At 35.1% G+C, this 21546-nt stretch overlaps 1 protein-coding gene across 3 annotated transcripts in view; it reads right to left on the bottom strand.

Annotated features, from left to right (window-relative positions):
• The window catches only part of GBE1 (1,4-alpha-glucan branching enzyme 1), a 134523-nt gene that overhangs the window by 6664 nt on the left and 106313 nt on the right, over positions 1–21546 (bottom strand). For 2 of the 3 annotated variants that reach the window (XM_068180589.1, XM_068180591.1), the window contains 4 exons: positions 12243–12427; positions 11017–11145; positions 4448–4567; positions 2614–2661 (listed from right to left, as the gene is read on the bottom strand). In XM_068180589.1, coding sequence (XP_068036690.1) covers positions 2614–2661; positions 4448–4567; positions 11017–11145; positions 12243–12427 — 482 coding nt within the window. The remainder of the gene's footprint in view (positions 1–2613; positions 2662–4447; positions 4568–11016; positions 11146–12242; positions 12428–21546) is intronic. The other variant, XM_068180590.1, reaches the window with a different exon arrangement.

Raw genomic sequence — 21546 nt, 5'->3', positions numbered from 1 at the left:
CCTGTCCCTGTATCACCACTCATTGTCACACATGGACACTATTCTGAGAATATAATTAACCATCAAAGAATAAAATAGATGATAGCTCTTCCTTTCAGACTATAATTCATTATACAAAACCTCACACATTTCGGTTTTTTTTTGGTAGATTTTTCACATTACAAAGCAGGTGTGCTTAAAATAATATGAAGTTCCGCCTTCCAATTTGTTTTTCAATTTACAGCCATACAGCATGATTATGCAGAAAATAATTTCTTAGACTGTATTGCTTCATTTATGCAAAAGAAGTCCATATACTGCACAGGGCGTGTCTCAAAATTTCTCCTCTATTATCTTCTGCACTCTTTTTTCAGGTTGAGAAAAAGTACTTTAAAAAAGACAGCAAAACCCTCTGAAAAACAAGTACACTGAAGACAAAGATAGGACGAAACAAAATTACTAACAGAGTAACTTTACATTACATTTGCTGGTGATTTTAAGAAGTCAAACAATCAATGAAGATAAACAAATTAATTTAGAAGTCTTAATCATCAAGAGGTAAAAATCAAAAAACTTTTGTGGCATTAAATTCTGACTGATTCACCTAGTTTGAACATTTAAGTTTCTAACTACAAACATTCTTTCATTTAATCTGTATATCTGTGCATGTTAGGGGAGAAAACAGTTAAAGATTACATCAGTCCCTTAAAATTCAATACATAAATCCTTATAATGAAAGTTATTTAAATGAGTATTTTCAAAGCTAAGGTCACTAAAAGCTTTTAGATCACTTCCATCTATGGGAATATTTTAATTTGTCCACAGACTTAAGGAAGCAGGAAGTTGCACTTTGACACTGAATAATATACACTAAGGTCAAGGTTAAAAACTCAAGCCTGTAATAAGGATATTCTTAAAATAAACTATATAATTTCACTTTAATTTAATGTGAAAAGATTTTATCACTGAATGCCAGAAATAGAGAAACAGAAAAAAGACAGCACTGGGACGACAGGGGAAAAGGAATACTCTGACATCTATTTATTTTTTAACTAACTGGAATGAACTACAGAAAAAGTAAATCTATAAAAGTCAAAATATGTTAAGCAATTATGTTTCATAATAAATCATATACTACTTTTCCAGTGACAAACCATTCTCTGCAATATTCCACTTAGCCTGCTTATTGCTCAGTTTCTGCTGGTGCATGAAGTAGGAAAGTATAACCCCTCTATTTTCATATAAACCCAAACTTTTGGAGTGGTACAAAAAATTTACTAGGACACTTATTGATAGCTAGTTCTTTCCTACAGCAAAATTCAATTGGGTTGGATACCTTAGAAAAGACCAACAAGACATTTTGAGTGATGCACTATTAAAAAATTATACTTTTTCTTCCCCTTGCCCCAAATCTAAGTTTCACATCCAACCACAAAAATCAAGTTAGGTACCAAGAAATGAATTCATCCATAAAGGGGCACTAAGATCTGGCAGAGGTTGAAATGCATGTGCAGCACTTAGTTTACATCTTGCAAAGAGATGATGAGACATAAGCAAGACTAAAGGTTTATAAAAGCATCCAGAAAAGCACAGAGCTTTTATAAAACATACCTCCAAAAATACTAGTATGAGAATACCAGAGTGGAGTTGCAAACAGCAATGAAGCTGTGGTAAAAAGTGTCTATTCTTACAGTGACAAAATGGTTCACAGCTTGTTATTAGAAAGTTTGATTACATGGAATGTTATGCACATTTCATGTATTTGTTAACAATATGTTATAGAAAGAGCAGTGAAATGGAAAAATTAGTATAGTTATTTAAATAAGTCATATTACAAAGGGCATTTCTGTCCATTTTTATGGAGTTTTCAAGGTGTGTCTGATGATTTTGAATTCTGGCCCTCTAAGAGCTTTACTAAACAAGCCTGAAAATTGTACAGTGAAATGCTCTTCATCTTCTTTCAGGATTCTTTGCTCCAGGAATTTCACATCTCCCTTCTTCTCATTTTGATATGCCATCTTGAGTATTTATTTTATTAGGTGATTTTTTAGAATGAATCATGTCACACCTAATCTTCTATTTTTGTAACACATTTGTGGGCTATTTAAGCCTGACTTGAGAAGCAGAATTATTGCGAGTGATTTCATTTTGTCACAACCCTCTGGGCATGTTTTGCTGACAGTGTTTATCCACACACCTTAAGGGAGATGCATCTCTCACTAAAAAATTATTTCTTCAAAGTTTGTAGCAGAGGGGAAACTAAAATTTTTGAAACAAGAAACCTAAGTTTCATGCATTATGAATTATTATTAACAGGAATAATTATTAAACAACAGGAAAAGAACTTCATTGAATATTGAGGTGGCATTTCATTTGAAAAGAAATTTAGTGGGAAGACTTTTGAGTTGGATTTTAGAAACTGCAGTTAAGACTAAAGAAACTCCTAAGCAGGACAAATTACCCAATAACCTGGATATAAATTGCTATTTGAAATAAAACATCTTTGTTCTACTGCAAAATAGCATTTATTGCAACTTTTGTTTCCTCTTACATGAAGTCCTATTTGCTGAATTTAGGCTTTCCAGATTTTTTCCTTGATGACTTTTACTTGGTGTCCTTTCACTGGTACTTTACCTTTATTTGGTTCAAATGGCATCCTCTGGGGGGTTGGCTGGAGCTGCTCTGTGAATTGGGTGGCAGAAGGACACAAGAGAAAGTTTACCTGGGTTTCTTTCTGACCTAGAGGTGCCATTGCCATGCCACAGCTTATGGTGCAAAAAGTGCATTTTCTGCTGTGTTTGCCACATGCCTTGTCTTCCACATACTCCTAGCAAACTGCAGCTTCATGTTCTGCCACGTTTATTTCTGGCTTGGAAGGCTTGCACTCACCATCTAACGGACTAAATGTGAAATATACATTCCGAATCACACTTAATTGGCTTGCAAAAGTTAAGTTAGTGATGGATAATTAAGATGCTCTCCAATCAGTCAGGCAATGTATTTGAATTGGGCACACGAAGCAAAAACTCTGGAAGCAATAATTTGCTACATAACCTTCAGGAATGAAACCTTAGACCTTTCATTTCAAATTAGCACAAATACTTACCCACACTATGAAGGCACTGTCACATGCAGATACTTAAAAAAAAACCAACACAAAACCCATTCCTAAGATCCGTTACACCAAGCACAACGAAAGCACAAAAATGCTTTCATGTAAAGAAAATATTTTAAATCATGCAAATTAAAGAAATGCCAATAGTCTGGATACAATGAAAGAAAGAGAGACAGAGGTTGGAAGTGACAAAAATTCTCAGGAGTTTAGATATCATGAGAAAAGTTAAGATGTGACACTAGAAATACATGTTCTGTTCAGCCATGGAAGGGGCGTGGCCCACAAAAATCCATGCAGATGCTCCATTTTTGCAGGCTCTTAAGGTTACAAATGCAACTTATTTGCAGGTGTTCACATGTACCAATATACCTGTGCATAGAGAAACACACCCTTCACCCACATAAATGTTTTAGGTATAAAAATCTACTCAGCAACATAAGTGATTGCAGATTTTTTTTCAGTGAACACTTAATTCCCAGCCTTTCTGAATTTTATTTTTTTGTGCTTATGAGCATATACACATATGTGAATGCATACAGAAAGAATGGGAAATATGTGCACATATACATACATAAAGGAAAGGGAAAATAACATTGTAAAATTGGTAATTGTGATGATTCTGATTTCAAGAGCAATTAAGAAAGGTAGAGTTTTATTAGGTAGAGTTTTATTAGTTTTTTTAAGGTAGAGTGACCACCTCAGCTAACAGAAATTGTATGCAAGGATATGTCTCCCAGTTCACCTCAGGTGATTTGTGGGAAACTCTTTATCCATTATTCATACCACTTTAGCACTGAAAATCCTTGAAATTCTTGATGTGAACAGAAAAATTCTGTTCCATTTTGCAAAGTTTTTCTGTAAACTGAGGAGGAAAAAGCCAGTTAGCAAACACACAATTGGCTCTAATTCTTGTTTATATAGTTAAAGCACATGATTTTAAGACAGCAAAGGAAGATTCAGTTTCTGCAGAGCTTTAAACAAAACAAGCATGAAGACGAAGTTTCTCGATGTGAAAATAAAACAAATTATATCATTAAGGATAGCAGCTCAAAAGCCTATTAGTAGGTTTTCGTGCATGTTGGCAAGGAACATGTGTGCCAGATACTGCAAAAGTGCATGGAAATATAAAAGTAAGGTTGAAAAAGAAAAATTAGTTAATATTATTTGTTATAATCAAATAATAATGTTATCTATACTGTATTTAGTCAAAGGTTAATTTCAGAAAATAAATATAAAATACCCCCTTTCCCCCAAATACTAGAAGAGACTCCATATTTGTCCAAAGAATTGCAAAACTTACACAGATGAAAGTAAAATTAAACAAAGAAACAAATCCCCAAACAATTTACTTACCATAATTGAATTAGGTCGATAATTGTGAGGATATTCCTCAGAAAAGTACTCTGTATTGTGGTCCAGCCTTTGATGCCCTCCATATTCTCCAGCATCAGAATCCAGAAGGATTTTATACTTGAAGGCAACTGTTAAGGAACTATGCTAATTACCCCTCAAACAGAAAAAAATCAAATGAAAAAATCCAGGAGAATTAGCCATGGAAGTTATGCAGTAATGGAAGCATGCTGACATATTCAACATAAAGCAAAAATCATAACAAAATCTAAGAAAAGAGAGGAAAAACATACAGAACATATAGAATTCCTATGAAGTTTTATCCTGAAAATTTAATTTTAGCACAGTGACTCCTCTTAAAGCAAGTACCTCCCAGTCTCTTCTGCAGTCTCCCATGAATGATAAGCTTATAGCATTACAGTAGATATGCACAGCATTTCAGGTGATGAACTAGACTAAAAATGTACCACTAAACAAAACAATGCATTGGAATTGCATTTAAGAAGTAACATAATTGTGGTCATCAAAATCAATCGGTATTTAGCAATATTTTACAGTCTGTCAGAATCTGATCAAGTGTCAATCAGAAAAGCACGCAATTTTTACAGAAGAAAACCCCACAAGTCCTCTGAGAGTCTTCTGGAAAAGAGCTGGAATTATTATAGCACAGGGGAACAAAAGAAAGAATACATTGTAAGAGAAGGCTTTTTAAGAGACAGATATTCTGATTGCAGTTGCTAAAATGGGGTGAATTATTTAACAAAGTGTAGCAATTGTAGATACTTAAAAGGATTCAAACAGATTTAGTAAAAAATAGAAGACAACATAAAGTTGAAACAATGAAGTCAGAAAAAATAAGGACATAAATGGGGAAATAAAGGCTAACTCATACTCAAAGTCAATTTCTTCTTATTTGGGACAACCACAAAAATTTTTTTTTTTTTTTTTTTTTAATTTCAGTACCTTGTGTTTTCTTGATTGGACATAATTAAAGCATCTTTTTCCCTCCTTTAATTATAACAGAAATCAATCTCCACTCCATGCCACCCAAAAGAGAGAGGGAAATAACAATGCTCTATAATCCACAACCTGCTTCCTCTATTCTAAGCTGTGGAAGAATATTACTTTCCTAGAGCTTGTATTTAATAGGATTAGGGATGAGTGAAGCAACACTTCCAAAAAACTCAGTGGTTCTTAAACTGTTCTTAGGCTTCTGTGTTTGGTCCACTTTTGAAAACAGGCCTGCTCAAAACCTGAAGGATTGTGGTATAAACAGAATTCTTTTCAAGTCTCTTTACATAACTCCATCAGATGAGGTGGGAAATTCACCAACCATTTGCCTTACTGACTGAAATCTCTGGTGACAAGGAAGGCTGAAGCATGACATCACACAAAAGTAACCACAAATTTACTCTGAGACACTTCAGTCTAGAAGATTGCAATGAAGAAAAGTAAATCCACATAAAGAAAACAGGAAAGCTGTCAATTAGCTCCCAAATCACAAATGGTAACTAATCCCTTCCCCACAAGTGTTTGCAGCAAAATGAGAGAATGGTCCAAAACTGCCAAGTTAGTTGTTGAGCTCTACAGGGCAGGTGCCTAAAGTTCACCACATTCTCCAGCAAAATCTTCATGTTTGTTATCTTTCCCTTAAAAAAAAAAAAAAAAAGTTTGGAAAATTATACTTTGCCAGCTTTAGCCCTCAAAGATTTTCATGTGCACAACACACACAACTCTCCCCTCCTTTCTTTTATAAACATGGTCTAATTACCATTCATTTGCTGTTATGTACAACATGCAAAGCCACAGACTACAAGATCCAGTCACTCTCTTCAGTGTCCTTTCAGCAGCAGCAATGTCTGCTATTATTCCACTACCTATTTTATTAACACAGCAGGAGAATGCCTCCATCAAGCATTTCGCACCTTGCTTCGGTGATCTGTACTATACATTAAATTTAATAAGTTATCAATGTTATTGACAGCCCTGACAAGTTTAATGATTCCCTCAAAACTATATACAGTAAATGCCATTGTTACGGCTATGCTGTTTTAAAAACAATTCATAAAATTATGTCTGTATTGCTAGAGAGTACTGCTGCAGTTAATATCATCATGTCTTCACACATATACATTATATTTTGTGTAAATACTGTTAACCAGATCCTGAATAATAGGGTCACAAAAGAATTTTAAAATCTTCACAGATCAGGTATTTGTCTGGGAAAAATAACTAGTTTGGTAAACTTGTGAATTTACCTTCTAACTTAAAGCCTCACAAAAAAGTCAGTTTTCACATTTCAGAATTTTACAAGCATCTAGTTTTCTAAAGATTACTTTCACAAAAACATTAAACAACAGATGTGCAATCTAATAGAAGTTTTTTTTCTTTTTTTTTTTTTTTTGCAGTGAGGTCTGCTTTGTTTCTGTGACAGTGTTGGAAATACTAGCCCATATTCTCACTGGAAAAAAAAAAAAAAAAGCCTGATTCCTGTTGTTTGGTGCTCCAGCTGAATTTTCCACCCACTACAAGGGAGGAGAGCAGCAAAAGCAATGAACCCCTGTAAAGATAGAGCTGAAAATGGAAAAAACTGACACATTATCTACCACATTAATTACTAAATCATTATGCTTTTATAGTGTTTTGAAATACATATTTTAACCCAGTTTTTAAATTTAATTTTCTGCATGTTTAGTGACACATTTGCAAAGTAAATGCAAATCATAAAATAGGATCATTTGTATTTTTGCTCCAACACTTACTGCTGATGAAAGAAACCAAGTAGTGCTTGTGGGGGTGATAGAGTCTTAAGTGGTTACGTCATTTTGCTTTTCATTATTCTTGAATTTCACTGAAAGAACTAGCATAATTTCAAGAAGGGTACCACTTTTGCTCCTCTCCACATACTGCTAATTTTGAAGACTAAGGATTCAACCTATGAGTGACAAAAAACATATGGAGAGTATTTGGCTAAATTTTGTAATGAAGCTAAACACCTTGTCCTGATAAAATTCAGCTCAGGATATTTCAATGATAGGTGAAGCCATTTAAGCATTCAACACATGCACAAGTACTGAGAGGGAGGGGGGGTACTGTCTCTTTTTTACTTTTGCCAAATATGATTTTTGTTTAAACCACATGCAAATTTACAGATATGTCAATCCATATTTGTTGGTGATTATAAATATAAAATGCAGATTCACTTTTGAGCCAAGACAACAAACCTTCTTAAAAAAAGTGTCGGGGGGGGGGGGGGATATACACAAATATAGATTAATTTTAACGAGACTTCCAACAAGGGAAAAATTATTTAACAAAATCAAGTGTGGAATCTCAAGGAGGGAAAAGGAGTAATTTCTGAAATCTTTAAACCCCTTTCATGTTCTTTCTCCATCCTTTCAGCCATGTTCCTTTTTTATAGAGGAAAGAAGGTTTCCATATTGAATTTTCACTTCAGACTGGCCTTGGAATCCAAGCACTATTCCATAGACAGGCCTAGGCAGTACTAAAAACATAAAATTGGAAACTTATGAATGGTTTCCCCATTAACAGTCAAAGTTTTATCTACAATCAGAAAACTAGAGACAGCTGACCTAGACGTTGATTGTTCATCTACCTCCAAACTGAAGCAAATTAGGCAGAAATAATTTGTTAGTTCAAGCTGCCTTTCTTATGAAAGGGCTTCTGAAAGAGCATAATTTATGAAGTAAAATTCCAGCATAAGCACAGAAATGTTTTTCTTTCTCCTTCACATAATGACTCAGAAATTGGGCAATAGGATATGCCACTCTGATACTTACACGGACTCACATCCTGCAAACCTCCTTCTTCTCCCATGCAGATCAAAGAAGCATTCCCACATTAGTATGCTGTATTTCTTATTCACACCTATTAACCTTAAGTATCAACTACCTTGATGGAATTTAGCATTTGACTGATCCTAAATTAAGTCCTTTGTCTCAGCCTGCCAGAATTCTACCAGGCAGGGACAGTTACACAACAGCACTTCAAAGGGGCGTCTTTGCCTTCAGCAATCGCATGCCAGTGACTCATTTAAATGACCTTACTTGCTCATTAGAAGCTCTAGATGCACGTTGTAAATGTCAGAGAGCCTGAATTAATGTGGTTTTTTTTTTTTTTAAGTATATTTTTGCAGCATTTTGATGGCAATATTTGTGATTCCTCAGGTCAAATCTAGCTATTTGCTTATGGACGACTTTGGCTTCAAATCATAGGACATCCTGAGTTGGAAGAGAGCCGCTAGGATCCAAGTCCAACTCCTGGGCCAGCACAGGACAGCCCCAAGAATCCTATGTGCCTGAAAGCACTGTCCAAATGCTCCTGATCTCTGTCACATTTGGTGCTGTGACCACTGCCTTGGGGAGCCTGCTCCAGTACCCAACCGCCCTCTGGGTAAAAAACTTTTTCCTAATATCTAACCTAAACCAGATACAGCTTCATACCATCCCCTCAGGTGCTGTCACTCGTCACCAGAGAGAAAAGATGAGCACCTGAATGTCCTCATGAACCCTAAACTCATGCCACTCTGATATTCAATCACTCTGGTATTCAATCACTCTGGGACTACAGTCCTTTGATACATGCTATGCAGAAATAGCAATATGTAAAACAAAGCACTCTTTCCTATGACATTTTTTTTCTGCTTGAGCAGTATATGACAACATGAAATGTCAAAATACAGATAAGCTAGCAGCAATTCATACTGCTCAAAATTCACAGACTCCCATGCTCACATATAAAATTAAGGTCTCATTCCTTGAATACCTCACACCAAAGTACAGTATCTTCCAAGAACAAATCACAGAACAGAGCAACCCAATGTCAAGGAAAATAAGCCTAGAGAGAAGACTGAAGCATAAGGAGGAAAGAAAAACTGACCACAAACTGACTGTGACTTTTCATACAGACATTGACTAGCTGAATGCCCACGGAAAGACTTTCCAAACCTGGTGGGACCAGCAGGACTGTAATGTCTGCCGACTACAACTTCTCTTATAAAAGTAGAATTGGGGTTGTTATGCCAACAGCCTACATACAGAACAGTTGAAAGAAGAATGACATTTTCAGTGAATTCAGAACAGTGGACTGCCTACAAAAATGCAGGCCAGGCAGGAAACTCTGTACCTTTCAACATACCTGGTAACATATCTGAGAAGCTGTATATAAAAACAGCTTAGAGATATATAATACTACAATATACGGACAGACCAAAGCCATCCATTTAATAAAGGCAAATTCAATGACATGTGTTACATGAACTCATTCATCTAGTTCAATGCACAAAACAATCTTAAACCTAAGTATTGAAAGGATCATCCCACTTCCCACAATTCCCAATATAATTCAGAAAAACGTTTAATTAAAAACCATTTGATCAATATATTATTGCAATTTGTCTCTTCCGGTTTATAAAAGCAAAGGGTATCAAATTAAAAATCCACTGATTTATTAAAAGAAACAAACAGACTAACAATAAACTTTTCCATTTAGGTACTTCCTCTTCACATCCAAGTTTCAAAGGGATCAAAAATAATTCCTTTTCAAGTGGAGAAATTGTTCTGAGGATTTCATATAACATTACCATATGTCCTAATAATAGAACATCCTTTATTGAAGTCTTAGGTTAAAAGGTTCCATTAAAAAACTACACATAAAAATCATGGTTGTAATTGCAGGAGAAGACTTAGGAAGAAACCTTAGCCAACTCCAAAGTATTTAAAGAAAACAGATAAGGAAATTCCTCTGCATATTAAGTAGCTCCTTACTCTTCTCTGGTGAGCTCCCCCTCCCACAGAGGTGTGCAGCTCTGGGATCCTCAGGACAGGAAATTCCATGACTGAACTAAAGCAACTGAAACCTGGAATCATTCTGAATGGCTAATAATAAATAAAGAGTAGGCTAAAACTGGAACTGCAGAGCTTTAAACTGACACAGCAAGAATCAAACACTAGGCTGTGTCTGTCAAAGGACTTGAAATAAAATTAATCTGGGCAACTAAAATTCCCCCAGAAAATTGGCTTTAATTTTTGGAGCTGCTAAGAATTTGGATACAAAGAGAAAACTAGTCAATTACTTGAATCATCACTTACTGCTCAGCTGACAGAAGAGCACATTCTCAGCCCACCCAGTTTCAAAGTACAAATGTACAAATACAAACTTCCAGATGAATGTTTGCACTAATGCACTTTCCTGTGTGACTCCATGCAGCATCATCCCACTGTGGTGGCTTTCTGTCGTCTATTTAAGAAGTGGGAGTTACTTATTTTTTCATTACTCAACAGAATTCCAAAAAACAGCTACACAAGTCTTTAAATTGCATTTTTTTTACTTTTGCTTCCTACAAAAAATTATCTCTTATGAAGAAGATTAATTTATAGATTTTTTTTTTTGCTGTACACAAAGAATTAAAACAATATTATATTGCTGACAAATAAGTGATTTCTTACCTTATAACTACAGGTTGAATTAATATTAGGAGAAAAAAGACATAAAATCAGCTTTCAATTGTAAAACTTTTCCTCACAAATGGAACAGTAACGAAAAGGATATTTTCCTGGAGTTTCAATACCCACTCTGTAATCCACATAACTTTGGTATGGATGGAAGTTGAAAATAAAAATAAGACCTGCTCTCTCAAATGCTATGACCTTATTGGATTCATGCTTTTCACTCACATAGGCCTAGGGGGAAAAGAAAAAAAATCAACACTTTAAAAATATTTAATTTCTAATGAATTAAAAAAGCCCAGAAAAATCCCATTGCTTCTGTAGCTCATTTCAAGTAATACAGAAACAGAGCTAAAGGAATTAAAATCCAAACTGAACTTGTTTATCTATGAAATGTCATATAAAGTTTTTGATTACTAAACTGTAGCTTACTTTTTACAAGGAAACATAAAATTACAGAGGTAGAAGCTTGTTCAGCATAGAGCACTTGAAAAATTCTTGCCCAAAGATTGGTAACATGGTCTTTTCATCACACTTTCCTTTAGTAAAAAATGGATTCCTTTTTTCAAATGAAATATTCAGCCTATTTGTTATGGGAATCTGCATCACATACAGTATTATTAATTCAGAAAATGAAGCACTCAGTATGTTTTTTCTGTTTGCTTTTTAGCAATCTGTGCGAGAAACAGCTTTGATAAGCCATAATAAATGGCTGCACATACCACCTTTGTTTATTTGCTAAAGCCATTAATAAATAACAAGACATCAATTAAAAATTCTTTAAAGTGGATTATTCTTTAAAGTGGACTAGAATGAAATAATTAAACACTGAGAAATTATGACAATTGATCTTTCATAAAAGTTACAGTGTGATACTAGTGTAAAAAATGCAAATGCAGAAGCAGCAGGTTGATAAGTAGGAGACTATAACTTACACTAGACTCTGCTGAAAGTTTTTCCTCAGAAATGGAGTAATTATTTTTATAAAGTATAATGCCAGAACTACTTATTCTTTTTCAAAGCAATCCTTGGATTGGATTACGGACAATTTTATAGTCTGCTTTATGCAATTCACAGTTACTAAATAAAAATAGGGAAAATAACAGGAAAAGACCTTGTTATGAAGCTAAAAGGAGACTGTTTCAGGTTTCTATTATCTGTGGAAGACATATTTGTGCCATATTTTGACAACTTGAAATATATGGTGAGGCATTACACAGCGCATAATAAAGCACTGTTTGAAATTTCAGCATGCAAATTTGGAAATAATGTTACTCTACACATGTACCCAGCCGGTGACTAAAACTTATCATTTTGTATATACAGCTTACCTGGGGAGATGCAAGCCAGCCATATCTTTCCTCCAATTTATTCATATCTCTATCAAAGGCATTTAGGAATTTATAGCGAAGAAGATCATCCTCAGTAAGGTTAAACTGTCTTCTGGCATAGTGGTAACTCTCATTATTCCCTATTCTGGGGAAGTCAAGCCATTCTGGATGTCCAAATTCATTCCCTGCATTTAAAAATATTAAGGATCCATTAAATCACGTGCTAAGAATACACTGAGCCTGCAAAAGCAAAATATATAAATGTGTATTGCTGTACTACAAGTTTTAAATTCCAAAGAATCCACTTCCATACATAAACCAGCCATTTTATTATGTCTCTCATTTTTATAATACATCCCTCAAAACTTCCATTTGTGTTAGCAGGGTTGTTTTCCCATTAAAGCTACAAGAGCAAAATATCCATGGACACCAGGGGAAGTACAAAGTGATGAATTATGAACTCCATGTTATCATGCCATGATTAAAAATTTCCCAAAAATTTTTCTGTGTAAGTGCCATTATATCTCAATTTGGTTTTCTACAGCAGTAGCTTCACAAGTCTGCCAGTCTCACTCAGATTATCTAGGCCAAAAAACTACTGACCAGACTTCTCTAGAAGACAAATAATAGGTTTATTCGGACTTGGATCACATTCAAAAAGAAGGAAACAGGTTGACATTCAGTCAAGAAAAAGTTTAGCTTCTCTTATGTAGAATTTTCAAAGCAAATCTCAGCTGTCAAAGCTAAAGATTCAAAGCAAGACCTCATTTTGGACTCAGTATTTTGAGTGACTTTGATGTATCCAAAGTTTTCTTGGTTTATATATTGTCATTACAGATTGAGACAACTCCAAATGTATTTAATAATTCTAACTCATGATATAACCTGCTGTCCTGCAGACTCTCTGACATTTTGGACTATTCATTTGACACAGGATTAAAGGGTATCAAGTATCTTGCACGTTAAACACTTGTTTCAAAGCCCACCACAGTTGATACATAACAAACATTTCAGAGATTACAAAACACCCACTCACCATAAAACAGAGACAAAAACATGTACCTGGAAGTATGTATGGAAAGTAATATAATGAAATTTAGGAACTTTTCTACTAAAACAAACAAACAAACAAAATAGTAAAAGGATCCTCACATTTCCACAAAGTGTTACTCAAGTTTTGTCAATGAACTGGCGCATTGTGGGCTTTCAAAGGGCAGGGATGACAAGGAAAGACAAGAGATTCCTGGCTGGATACCCTGCATGTGCATCCACCACCCATCTGCTGTGCCACCCAGTCCCACACTGCCTGGAGGGCCTGGAGGATACAGGCAGCAGAGACAACTATGAACTTTGATTTGTGAAATGATTTCTGTAATTCCACATTTCATGGGAACAAAGAAATAAACAGAGGACAAAAGAGAAAAGCCTCATATATATTTAGGAGAATCCTTCAGAGTGGTATCCGCTTTGTAAACCAACTGACAAGTTGTAAATTAAATTTCCTATTCAAAGGCTAAACCACTGAATTTCATATTCAGCTCAAAACTGGAGACAAATATAAAAGAATCAGAATCACAGCAGGACTTTCAAAATGACCTTGAAATAATGCTGGACTGAGCTCTTAAACTGTGCTAACAATACGGTTTGGAAAATGAGGAAAGATATTGCTACAAAACAGACACAGTATCTAACAAAATTCAATATTCTCTGAAGAGCTAGGCAAGGTATTACCTTCTTTCGTGATCTGCACACTATTGAAAAAATGAACTACATGAGATAGCTCAGCTAAAGACAGCAAAAAAACATCAGAAAGACAGAGATGACACATATCTTGAATTGATAGGCAAGGAAATCATACTTATTTGTTCAAGAAAGAAATAACAATGGAGGAAATAAGCAATAGAAGATAGCAAATAAATTAGACTGAACTAGCCCATCACTTCCATAGATTATTTCACTGTAAGTAGAGCAGACTTCCTTCAGGTTTATAATGTGTAATGATTCCCTCACCTCCACTTCCTTTGCCTATTTGCCCACCACAGTAACTAATGTGTTCCCAATGCTGTTCTGTTGTCTTGGCTTTTTAAAAGGAACAATATAAGTGCAGCAAAATACTAAAAGCAGTCTTAATTTCCTAACTATTACTCATGGATATTAAGAAAAAAAAAAAAGGAATTTAGTACAATGCAGCAGTTTTACAAAACATTAAGATTCTTTCTGTTCCCAAAAACACAAGCTGAGGTCTAAATTCTGCATGTACTTTGACAGTCTGTGTCTATAAGCATCTTCTGGAGAATATACTCCTAAGCCTTTTGTACTAGTTGCTTGACTGTAAAAGGGTCTTTTGCTTTAAAAGAAAAAAAAAATCATTCATAAATTGTAACAGAACGAATTCAAGCAGTTTTGGTTATGTTTTAAAACTATGGTATAGGGAAAAATAAGTAACATTTAGGATGCATGTACATCTTACAATGCATTAAGGCCATGCATCCTATAAAAATACCCACATCTAAATGCTACTTTTTTTAATTGCTATTTTTTCCTAGTTTAGCTTCATAACAAATGACAGGAGAGACTAAGAAAGAAAAGGCACAGATGACCAACACTTACTGCTAGAGATAACTATTGGTTCACTGAGTGTGAAGCATGATCTGCCTCCTTCCCCATGTTACACTTCTCAAGTGACGAGAATCAGCAACATTCACTTCTACACTTAGAGGCTTCCACAATTATCAAGAAGTATAACTGGGATTTCTTTTCCTCTAATTAATTTAGTGTTCGATGTAAAAGTCTAAACTACAGATTGATAAGAAGCCAGCTGCCACAAATGATGCAAATCAAGACAATGGAATTAATGTGGGGGAGGCAGAGAACAAAGCTGAAATTAACTGAAGTTTTGATTAGAGAAACAAAACAAAGACAAATCCTTGAAGTGCAATGCATGCTAATTTTATCTAGGAATTAATTGAAGTTTGTTATTTCCTGTATATTGCGCACACTGGACAACTTTATTATGTACAGGATTTCAAGATTACAATTCCAACAAATAAATTACTTTCTACTCATAATTAAAATTTATGTCACCCTTGTTTATGAGGATAGAAATGCATTAACACCACAAAGAAGTCAGGCTGCTGCGAATTCTTTTAAAGTTGATCTGCACAGGTCATTAAAGTTTTCTTGATCTCTCTAGAAATCTTTAGTAGCAAATCTCTTTCAAAGAATAAACCTAAGAACTGAAGGGATATTTAAAAGATGGAGCAGGCAGTTTCAAGAGATGTTATTAGAAGTTGTTTGCATTTTGAATTAAGTACGACACTAAATATTTTAAAAGCAGTTAAAACAAATAGTTTATTTTGTACAACAAAGGTAAGAAGTTTAATTAGGTGTATAAGGCTAAACAAGGTTTTAGATGATCTAAAACACTATAAAAAGATCCTATTTAAATCTGATGAGCTGGAGATTTGACACATTGGGACAAAATTCCAACAGTTCCACCTTAAAGTACATCTATCAAAGTATGTGGAGTTACACCAATTCACAGAAGTCAGATAATAAAGTCATTCAGGAGTTGCAACTGCTCTGAATTTAATTTCACTACCTTTGTGAACAATGATGACAGTGGAATAATCTGCAGGCTGTAAATAGAATCAATGTAAATCAGATCCAGATAGCATGTGGTATTTATCATTATTTCAAACAATAAACACTTCAAACAATGGAGTGTTTCTTCATTTTCTCTAGTTGTAAAGCTCTTGGCTGTTAAGTAATTCTGATACTCTGTATTTACTTATATTTGTACCAAATCTTCTTCTTAATATTCATTACTACCAAACCCAAACAATAAACAGTACACTTTCTCTGAATGAGGAGAGAATGAGCCTCAATGCAACCATTCCTATAGTCTTGAAATCCATGCAAAAATAAAATTAAGTGAAATTCCAAATAGGCTCCTGAAACACCTGGGTTAGATGACATGAAGACGTTCACATTTTTTTAATCCTATAGCCTTGGAATTTAACGACATACTGGGTCAGAAAACACTAACAAAATCAATTTGGGCAAACAATTTTATTTTAACTTCTGCATAAAACACAGCCTAGGGGAAATCTCTAGCATGAGGTAATAGTACAGAGGGCAATTGGGAAAGATAGTTCTGGGAAAAAAATGTATTTTTCTCCCATTTTTTGAAAACACCAGAAATTGTCTCCTCCCATGTTATGAAAGATAAAAATCAGGATAAACACCATATTTGTTTTGCAGCTTGGATCTTCCATGTCTCCTACGGTAGAAAGGAGGGAAAGTTTAACATTCCCTGTATTAAAGGATGAAAGAATCCATCTCCTCTGGAATGATACAATCACAACAAAACACAAGGATACCTCCAATGTATCCAAGACATGGGAAAGGACTGAGTCCTTAAAATGCTTGCCCTAAATCATACAGGGACACAATACTCTGTACAAGGATACAGTTGCTGTTGTTTCTCTACCATTCCCACTTTCCATCAAGGGTTGCTTTGTCTTCTCTCATTTCCAACTGATGTTTAAAAGTTGGGAACTACTGTACCACACAATTTTATAAATACTGATAAAACAGTTCCAGGTTCTTAAAGGAGAAAATATTCCAATTGTTCCAACAAAAATTCCAACCATACTAAATGGCAGTGTTCAGTTCTCGTATTTCAAACCCAGATCTCTCTTTTGCCAGATAAATTACAGAGAAAAACCTAACAAGAAGAAATAAAGAATTCTCCTAAGAAGCACCAATTCTGCACCTCTGTTAGGAAGGGCTGGATGGCTGAGAAGATTTACACAGAGGAACAACCAGGCACAGGCATAGTAAGCAGGCCATAGCATTGCTTACCAGGATTTACTTTATTTTTCAACAGAAGTAGATCATATGATGGTTAGCCCACATGCTGGTATTTAGCAGAATTCTAGTTACACAGGAAAAAAAAAAAAAAACATTTATCTGGAATAAATTATTCTTCCATTTACTTATTTGTAGTTCTGTCAAAGGAGTATTCAATAAAATATCAGTGGCCTCACTGACAACAGTGTTTAGTTCCTAAGGGCAGATGAATGTTTTCCCTTGAATGTTTACTGAGTCGAGCAGAGTTTCTGCAGTTCAAACTAACAGACAAGAAAAAAAAAAGAGTAGGCTAGAAGGGACCTTGAAAGGACAATTATTAATCTACATAATCTACACTTAGAAACTTTCAGACTTGAAAGCTTACATTGCAGGCCTGATTTCTCAGTGTGGAATAATATATGACTGACTTACAACTTACTCAACATCCTCATACAGTATTTGAAACAATAAAGTAACAACTAAACTCTTTGTGGTGCTTTTACACTGAAACAGTTCCCATTTTGCTGTTTCCTATTAGCTGCATCCTGGTAAAAAACAAGAGACTGACTTTGATACTGTGACATTTCCACCAGGCTCTATGTGAACATGGCACAGTATACATTATTTAGTCAACTACTTCCAAGAGCTCACTAAAATATTTAGGAACAGAAATACTGCAGAACACATTGCAAAGGTTAAAAAAACCCACAACAAAATAGATAAAAACCCCCCTAATATAACAAAAAAAATACAAATCGATATCAAGAAACTTTTTTAACAGAAGATGTAGTCAGAGACATTCTAGCTAGATCTTTCAGTTTGGTGCACTGCCAATTATTAACTGGTACTACAACTGACAGGTTAATGGGCTTACAAAGTGAATGTAGGACAAGGCCAGAACAGAAAGAGGTCCAAGAGAGGTGTCAATCCATTCCATTTGCCCTGGGATATCCAACAAATAGCAGTTTACTTGCTGGTATCAATACGAATTTCATTGTCTAATTTTGAAAGAGCATAGGAAGAATTAAGGAAAAAAAATGTAAACACTTCCATAGTGTTTGGTGCACAGGAAGGTTAGAGTAAATAAAAAATGAAATTTCAGTATTATACTGTTGTTATTACAGGAACAAATCTAATTACTTAAATAACTATGCATTTGTTAACAGCACAAAATGAGAAAATTTGAAATTAAAATTTGGAATAAACTTTAAACAAAGTAGGGTGGGAAAAAGGCATTCTAAAATAGATGTCAGCAATGAAAACAGAAAGTGCATTGTGAGAAGGCCTGGTTTTCGTGAAACAGTACAAATTAGACATCAGAGTATACTTCTGGCTGCCCCTCTAAACCTCTTCTTACCTAATGTCCTCCAAGGAGTACATTCCCAAGATTCTTCCTAGACTCACATATCACTGCTTTGAAATTAAAGCTTCTTTCTGCCAGCTGCCTCCTGCCCTCTACTTGAGGCTGGTTCAACCCTGCCATGCTGAGAATGTATTTATAAACTTCCTAAAAAAATTTGTTTTAAGAAAAACCTTCTCAAGATCCTCACAATTTTAAACATCTCTAGTCTGCCATTGTTTCCAGTGAACCTGGCCACTTATTAAGGTATTTTCAAAACCAGAATTATGTAACTACTGTAAAAGTCTTTGAAAAGGCACAGTATGATACTGCTACACTACTTTTTCCTCAAAGAAATGGAAAACTCCAAACAGCACCTGAAGTGGTACCTGGGCACTGCTGCACAGTTCTTAAACAGTGCAGAGACCCTTGATGTGCTCAGTCTCAAGGCTGTGGCTGCCAACGTTAAGACTCCCCTGATGCAGAAAACCAATCAATGGTGTTTCTAAGTTGCCATAACAATTATGCTTCATTTCAGCTACGGAAATGGAGTTATTTGTTTTCTGAACATTACATAAGTGATTTGTGAATTTGGAAGGTGCAATCCGTGTTTTGTTTGCAGGACTCGGCACTGTTTCAAAGAAACCTGTTACTGTAATGTTTCCTGCTATGAACTTGTATATACACAAATATAAATAAATGTAATATTAAAAAAAGCCATCAATTGGTGTATTTGTTTCTACACACAATTCTACACAACAGCTGAAATCTTAGGTGGAACTAACACCTAACTGAAGCCATACTTTAGATATACAAGGATTTTTGCTTAAGAATTAGTTGTCCTTGGCCAAAAAAACCCCAATATTCCGAAACCATCATGAAGAGCAAAATTCAATATCCTACTCTCAAAATAAAAGTTTACAGAAAGAAAGGAGTACAAATTTTGATATCAACTTATGGAATTCTCACACAGAAAATCTTGAATATTAGCAGAGAATTTTACCACACTGAGGAATGAAAAAATAGTAAAATTATTTTGTAATTAGCCACCCTTCATATTAGGTAAGAAACCTTTTACAGTGAAATACTTTCAGGTTCCCAATTCAGCAATTCAACATCATCTTCTCTCTAGTCTTACTAGACTATGGACCAAATCTCATGCAGTTTTCAAAGAGACATTCTGAACTTTTTGCAAGATACAATGTGTCTATCAGACTGGACCTGAAAAATGTTAAAAATCAGAATTCGTTCAGAATCGTTAAGATGTGCTGCTTCCACAAAAATTCTTAGCCTTGGAATGCTCACTACATCATATTTTAAAATGTAGCACAGATTTGCAACTGCCTCAAGTGGACATTATGCATGCATATCTTATATGAAAGGAAGTGTCACAACATTTGTTTTTTAAGCATCTTAAACCTGATCCTTGAGCCATCCTTAGTCATATCTCAGAGTATAAGAACAAAAAAGGAAAATTAAAATATCATAGCAATATAAAGCTCATATGTTATTAAAATTCTTTTACAACTGTTTACAACCCCAGAAGAGGATAAAGAAAGGCTGTAATTAAGAAGCAGCCTCTGAAGAGCATCACCTTCTAATACTAATCTACAATTAGTTATACCAGAATAATTGCTGGTCTTCCAGTATGAGTGGGCACATGGAGACTGCAACTACAACGCAGGCTGGGGCAGACCTTTACAAGTATCCTGATGGCGAAATGGGCTGGATTCACAATGTAAACATAGTCTTGACTCACCTGTACATTAACCAGTGTCAGCACAACTGAGAAGAGGGAAAAGGGGGGGAAAAAGGAAAAGAAAATAAAGTAAAAAATGAAAAAAATTAGATAGCAGGCAACAGTTTTGAAAGCTGAAGCAAAACCATCACTCAGATAAAAAAGGGACTTTAAGGAATTGGTACTGATGGCATCTTTGCTTCAAGCAGCATGCCAATTACAAAATAGCCACCAAAATCTATAGGAACTGAGCACAGTTACGCAGGAAGGTGTTAATCTCTTGTTGTTGTTGTTTGTTTTCTGTCATTGTTGCTGTTTTCGTTATATAAGGAGACAGGAAAAAAAAAATTCACAATATTGAGAGAAAAGTTGTTTGTTGAATTTTAAAATATAATACAGAAAGAAAACAGACTGTAACCGAATGTTGCCACAGCCTTTCAAAAAGCAGTTGTGGCCAAAAAAGCCCTTTCTGCATGTTTGGTTACTCCTTCACATTCTCCCTCCCTTGTACTTCTGAAGAGGACATGCCTTAAAAATCAGCTTTAAGAGACATCAGAAGAGCCACAATATGCCCTGATTTAAGTGGCACAATTCCACTCCCCTTCCTTAAGGTAATCATCCTCACCAGCCAGGAAGACAAGAGAAAAGATTATAGACATTTGCTCCCTAATAACAGGTCATTTGACAAAGAGATTTTAAGAGGTACTCAGAGTACCATCAGGCAGAGCTTCTGCCAATTTTTTATTTGGTCTTCCAATTTTCAGGGTTTAGGCAGAAAATTTTTCAAATAGCTGGGAAACCCAAGACCCACTAACACACATCATTTCCTGACAATGGGCACATTATATAGGTAACTCCAGACACATATCAACCCATACATTAAGAACTCTTGTATGGGGCATATCAGTGGAAAGTGATCCAGTGCTCTTCCTGACTGTCCCTGTGGTGCAGGTGGGAGGAAAAGCTGAATTTTGGATGGTGTCTTCTGGTGGCAGCTGAGGAAGGGATGACCATGAAGTCAGATTGGTTATCTATTCAAAAGAGGTTAGTAAACAAGTAAATAGTTGTAAAAGAATGGTCTAGAACTGTGAAACTTTAAGATTTAACTTCGAAGAAAAAGAGGTTCACCATGAACCATCCCCTCTGTTCACTCCATTATCTCATACTTCTTTATTTGCAGGGGACAGCTAACCCTTCTGGCTTTGAAATTCAACAATTTACTATATACACACAAGCAAACATGACAGTATTCATCTCCTGCTCAAAACATATTTAAATCAGCATCAAGACCCAAATCAGCTGAAGGCATAACAAAGCTGTGAGCCTTTCAAGACAAAACTAGCTAATAAGTTTAGATTTTTCTTGTGACACCA

This window comes from Anomalospiza imberbis, chromosome 2, assembly GCF_031753505.1.
Source record: "Anomalospiza imberbis isolate Cuckoo-Finch-1a 21T00152 chromosome 2, ASM3175350v1, whole genome shotgun sequence".
Classification (NCBI taxonomy): domain Eukaryota; kingdom Metazoa; phylum Chordata; class Aves; order Passeriformes; family Viduidae; genus Anomalospiza; species Anomalospiza imberbis.
Note: the sequence above shows the minus strand (reverse complement) of the source record. Positions and strands in the feature narration are given on the sequence as shown.